The sequence below is a fragment of the Zingiber officinale genome, chromosome 1B (genome assembly GCF_018446385.1).
Source record: "Zingiber officinale cultivar Zhangliang chromosome 1B, Zo_v1.1, whole genome shotgun sequence".
NCBI classification, from domain to species: Eukaryota; Viridiplantae; Streptophyta; class Magnoliopsida; order Zingiberales; family Zingiberaceae; genus Zingiber; species Zingiber officinale.
In genome coordinates this window covers 3,308,559-3,314,120 of record NC_055986.1, presented here as the reverse complement: position 1 = coordinate 3,314,120, position 5,562 = coordinate 3,308,559, and the positions used below count along the sequence as shown (strand labels likewise).

The following is a 5,562-nucleotide window of genomic DNA, read 5'->3' as shown; positions in this document are numbered from 1 at the left end:
CCAATGACTTCACTCAAAGTACAATCCTCACTTCACTCTACCTGTCGGTCTTTAACCATAGGGCATTCCTACATTAATGGGACGTCAGCCAAATAACCCCATCTTCTTGGGCAACACTGCAGTGTCGCCCACAAACGCCCACGATGCTTTTGTAGGCATAAAGCTAAAAGAGTAGGGCTTGCTACTTACTGAAGAAAAGGTCGATTGAGACGTAAAAAAAAAAAAGCATTAAAGTCCTCCAAAGTACGGTTCACCCACTACGCCCCTGCCCTCGCCTCGCTTCGCGAGCAAGCAACACACTTTTACCAGACCGAAATTAAAGAACCATCATTAAAATAAAAGATAACATATTTCATTGGAGCAAAAACAGATTACAAACAAATAATACATGCTTGACTAAAATAGACTGCTACAAAAGACGAGTCGTCCTTATTCGAAGCCCATGTTTTCGTGCTCAGCGCCTGGCGCGCATTGATCAAGCTGCAGCAGAGGACACAATTGATGCGGACAGGATGATGAACCAAATACCAAAGCAGGAAGGAAGATAATAAGATGAACCTCGCTTGGTGAGGGGTTCTTATTTTTGACACTTTTTGCTTGCTACCATAATTCCATCGCCCGAGACAACACGACAACGGCTTTATTGCACACTGTACCCTGTTTAAACTGCAGCCACCGCCAACACCACCACCGGCGTTGTCAAAAATACGAGATCAATAATACCTAACTAAAGATGATTTTGCCGTTTGTTTCTACTGAAAGTTAACCTAATCGCTAAGGCAGCCACTATGACGCGGTAAGTATGATGTTAGTGGGGCCGAGGCGGTCAGTATGTCCACTCCTGTGGCAGTCCCGTCTCGTGAACAGTTGCTACTGCTGCGGCTGATGCTGGATATGCTGCGAGACCAGTCGGCGGTTGCGTGCTGAGTCTGTGGTGGGGCTTCTTGTGATGGGACGGCACGACGTTGCTTCGCCCGATGAGAGTTTCTAAGGGATGACAAAAATCAGAAGGTTGTTTAGAGTAAAAATGAAGGATATGATATTTGGAAAAAGATGGTAGGGAAGAATCACCATGGCTGAGAACAAAGCCTCCAGAGCAGCGTGGTTGGGCTGCGAACTCATCAAAGTTCAGGTTCAAGGCTCGTACTACCCTGTCGGGCACCAAAACGGTGGAACAGCCTGTGCAGGACGAGAAAAAACAAAGATGATCAATGGAAGAACAGCTTGAATTTTAGAGGCACGGGACAAGGGATATGATGGGAACCCTTGTTGGCAACCAAATTGAATCGTAAGGGAAAAGACAAAAGAGTAACACAGATTGAACACTGCCAAAATCCCATCAAAGGATTCTGGCAAATTTTGTTGGTGGCGGGTGGTATACCTGTCTTTTTCTTTGGTTCGAGCTGGTGGACGGCAGTGCGGGGAAGGAAGACGCCGGTGCCGGCGGACTCCTTTCGGGCTCCTGCGGTGTGCAGGAACACAGCACGCATGCCGGTACCCGGTGAGGCGAGTGGCGGATGCGTTTGAGCTGGAGGGGGTTTTCGCAACGGTGGCCACGCTGACGCGGGAAGATCCAAGGGACGGCAGTAGGGAGTTTCGCAGTACCGTCCGCAGCCGGCGGATGGTTTGAGTTTGGCCTGTTTTACCCAGGCCGCCGCCGAGAGCTGCTGCTTTATCGCTAGTTGCCTCTTCAAGTGGTAAAACTACAGAAAGAAAGTTAGGCATGCTTCAGAAATCTGAAGGACATATGATTTTCGGTTTCTGGAGATCTCCGAAGATGAAGAGGATAGTACTCACGCGGGCAGCTTGTAACTGTTGTTGGCTAAGAACAGGATTCGGGGACAAAAACCCGGCGTCGACTTTCTTCGGAGCAGAGGCAGTCGGCGAAGTCCTATGCGCCCCGAGAATTCCCCGATGATATAAGCTCTCTTGACGGCCGAGCTCGTCGAGTCGCAAACGCATCACCTGCCCCGCTGCCTCGTGAAGCATATCACGAGGGTTCTCCGCCTTCCCCCTCTCCTTTAGCGGGGACAACGTCGGCGGCGACGACACCAACGAGGGTCCATTCGGGCTTCCCTTGTTGGAGGAAGCCGCCCACGCACAAAGCGTGGACTGAGGCGAGCCGGACATAGCCTGCATGCAAAACTCCCAAAAATGAGCCGGAAAAAAAAAATCCTCGAACAACAAACAGGAATCGCTAACGCCTTCCCTACCCTCGAGTTGTCCGCCGCTCCAGCAGAGACTTCGACCTCGACCTCTTTGTCGTCGTCTTGCAAAAAGTAATGAGCCATCTGCTTCGTGAGCCCGGCCACGTAGTTCTCCTCCTCGTCCGTGACGGACTCCACCGGCGAGTCCAGACTCGCCGCGAACCCAAAAGGTAACTCTCTACGCAAGCTAACGGCCGGCAAACCTGCCGGATTTCCATCCCCGGCGCGATTTCCGAGAAAGAACTCGTCGTCGCCAAGGATCTCGGCGGGCAGCCAAAACTCCGCATCCTCAAACAACTTCGCCATGGAAGATCTCTGTGCCTCCCTTGGAGCGGCGGGTAGAAAAAGGGCGGAAGGGGAAGGGACCGATGGCGGAGGATGGGGGAGGTGGTGCGGGGCTTGCGGGCAGCGAAAGGAATGATGGCGATGCTGCTCCGCCGCTCGCTTGCTCGCTCACCTCAGCGTCCAACAGTCAAACACCAGCTCGCTTCCTCCAATAAAAAAAGAAAGGAGAAATGGGAAAGAGAGAGAGCGCGATAAAAGAGGCGGAAGAGGAGGCAGCACGGGTGCCTTTTATTTGCGAGTCCCTTTTTCTTTTCCTTTCCTCCCTTTTCTTTTTTTTCTCTCTTGGGAGGATGGAAAGTGGGCGGAAAGGAAACAGACAAGGGAAGCCGAGACAGAGGACTGCCAGTTCTATCCAACCTTTTTAATAATTATTATTCATCATTAATTCAATAAATTAATTAAATGTTTTTCTTAAAAAAATCTCATATTAACTTTTTAATCATTATTGTTCATTTTATTTGCGTTTTTATAAACATTAGATAGATAATTTAACTTATTATTGATATTAATTATGCTGTTAATTCAGTTATATGGAAAGATAAACTCAACAAACAATATTTGTAAATGAATGGATTTGAGTAAGTCGTTATGGATGAACATACTTTAAGTGAGAGGCTTCGAAACGGAATCAGGAATCTCCACGAAGTCGTGGTTGGTTTGGAAGATTCTATTGTAATATTAATATTTTTTTAAAAAAAATTGTATGAGAAATGATGCGATTATTTAAAATTTTAAATCCACGCCACCCTGTCTGTCTGCTTTTCCGTCGGACCAGGGGCCTCGCTCCGTTTGTTCAGTAACGGAGGCGAGAGGACAAAGCGGCCCCCAAACTGGGCCCACGTGCACGCTGCTACGACAATTACTACCCTCTCTTACTTTCGTCTCGCGGACGTCACGCGCGTATTAAATTGGGATTATCGGTCAGAAACAAAAATAGATGAATGTTACTGGGGACTTTACTAGGTATATTCGTGAGTATTAAAAAAAACAATTTATTTTTTTAATTATTAATAGGGTTAATAACTCTAAGACCACTTATTTTATAGCAAATTACATTTTACCCCCTTTATTTAAAAAACTACACTTAACTCCTTTTTGATATGAAGTAAAAAGGAAAAAAAAGTAAATGACTAAAATAATCTTAATCTAAATCAGACTTCTAGAAAAAAATGAAAAATAAAAAAAATCCCACAAGACCATTGAAAGCTTAATCTTAATCAAATTTGATTTATATATAGGCTCAAAATTTCATTTGTTCTTAGAAAAAATATCCTCAAAAAATTTATACATGCGTCATCAGTATAAACAAGAGAAAAATAGCAACTATGAATAAGATAATCAGTCAAAAACTTATTTTACCAAATAAAAAAGAGTCAAAATTTTAAATTAATGATCAAAATTAAATGAAGATAGAACAAAATTTATCATTAAAAATTAAAATGAAGACCCTTTGACGATTTAGAAAAAAAAATCACCCTTTTAATTTTGTCCAAAAGTAAATTTTCATTTCAAAACAACTAAAAATACTTTTCATTTCAAAAGGGTGCTGTTTTGAAATGAAAATTTACTTTTATGCAAAAACTAAAGGGTTATTTTTTTTCTAAATCATAAATGGTCTTCATTTTGATTTTTAATGATAAATTTTGTTCAATCTTCATTTAATTTAGAATTCAGAGTTACTATTTTTTTGTTGTTTATGTTAGTGCATATATGAATTTTATGATAATATTTTTTTTTGGAACAAGTAAGATTTTGGACTTATATATAAATCAGGTTGGGTTAAGGTTAAACTTTCAATGGTTTTGTGGGATTTATTTATTTTAATTTTTCTTTTAGAAGTCTGATTCAGGTTAGGGTTATTTTGGTCATTTACATTTTTTCCTTTTTACTTCATGTCAAAGGAGGGTTGACTGTAGTTTTTTAAATAGAGGGGAGGCAAAAAACAACTTGCTATAAAATTCAAGGGGACTTAAAGTTATTATAATTCAACCGTTAAATACATAAAACACTGATATACCCGTAACTAAAAGAATAACAATAAAAAAAATGCATAGTTAAGGATAAAATTATTGAAAAAGGTAAATATAAGATATAAATTTCTAAATAAATAAAATTTTATAAATTGACAAGCAATTCGAAAGTTTAGGTGTAGTACCAAAAATTAATTTATGTTAACACCATATATAATTAGAATTAGAGTAGATTGAAATGTTTAATTAACATACTGTTTATTTATTAGTCATAAGTATAAATTTTTGAAAAAAGATATAATAGATATAATAGAAACACTAATAAAAAAAAGAGGATTATTTATTATATATATATATATATATATATATATATAATTTTGGATAAATAATTCATTTTATTAAATTTATATAATAATTTTTCACTACGCATTACATCACTACACTAAAATTTTTATTATATTTAATTTTTTATTATTTTCTTCTCTTTCTTTTATTTTTTTAATATTATATTTATGAAATGAGTAGAAGGAGGGAGATTGAAAAGGATGAGTGGAAGGAGAGAGATTGAAAAGAAATATTATTTTAATTTTAGGGTAAAGGTTTCATTTTTTAAATTTAGAGAATCACTATTCATCACAGTTAAATGTAGGGAATAAATAAAGTAGCTGATGCAAAGATTTTTTAGCTATCCTATCTAAAATTTAAGATTAAATCTTTGGATATGATAGCTAATGTGGATGCTCTAAGTCTCTTAGATGCAAATTTTTATTATGTATAAAAATTTATTACACATATATAGTATGTAATAAATTTGAGATATAGATCTAAATTTCTCCATAGAAAATTTGATATGAAAATTAATGTATACAAAATTTTAGTTTGTTATTGAATCTTTTAAATTTCCTTAGATAGATTTGACATAACTTTGTATATAAATTCCCCTATGATATTCAGATAGAGAGTTTTAGAAAGAAAGAAGATTAATGATCCCCTTAATCCTCCTAATCCGTCGGCTCTAGAGCTTTCACCCTCACCAATTG

The 5,562-nt window shown here is 39.0% G+C and overlaps 1 protein-coding gene across 4 annotated transcripts; it reads right to left on the bottom strand.

Annotated features, from left to right (window-relative positions):
- Positions 1 to 330: 330 nt before the first annotated feature.
- Positions 331 to 2,770, bottom strand: LOC122047143. Of its 4 annotated transcripts, XR_006130492.1 has the most exons (7): positions 2,214 to 2,770; positions 1,798 to 2,133; positions 1,382 to 1,703; positions 1,072 to 1,179; positions 768 to 987; positions 559 to 666; positions 331 to 480 (listed from the first exon to the last, which is right to left on the bottom strand). XR_006130492.1 is itself a non-coding variant. In XM_042608228.1 (5 exons), the coding sequence occupies exons 1-5, from the start codon at positions 2,511 to 2,513 to the stop codon at positions 827 to 829; spliced, it is 1,227 nt and encodes a 408-aa protein (XP_042464162.1). In that variant the 5' UTR covers positions 2,514 to 2,770; the 3' UTR covers positions 331 to 826. The 4 variants fall into 4 exon arrangements, 1 of the variants encoding a protein (XP_042464162.1); XR_006130490.1 differs by having other exon boundaries at positions 559 to 987; XR_006130486.1 differs by having other exon boundaries at positions 331 to 666.
- Positions 2,771 to 5,562: the final 2,792 nt, after the last annotated feature.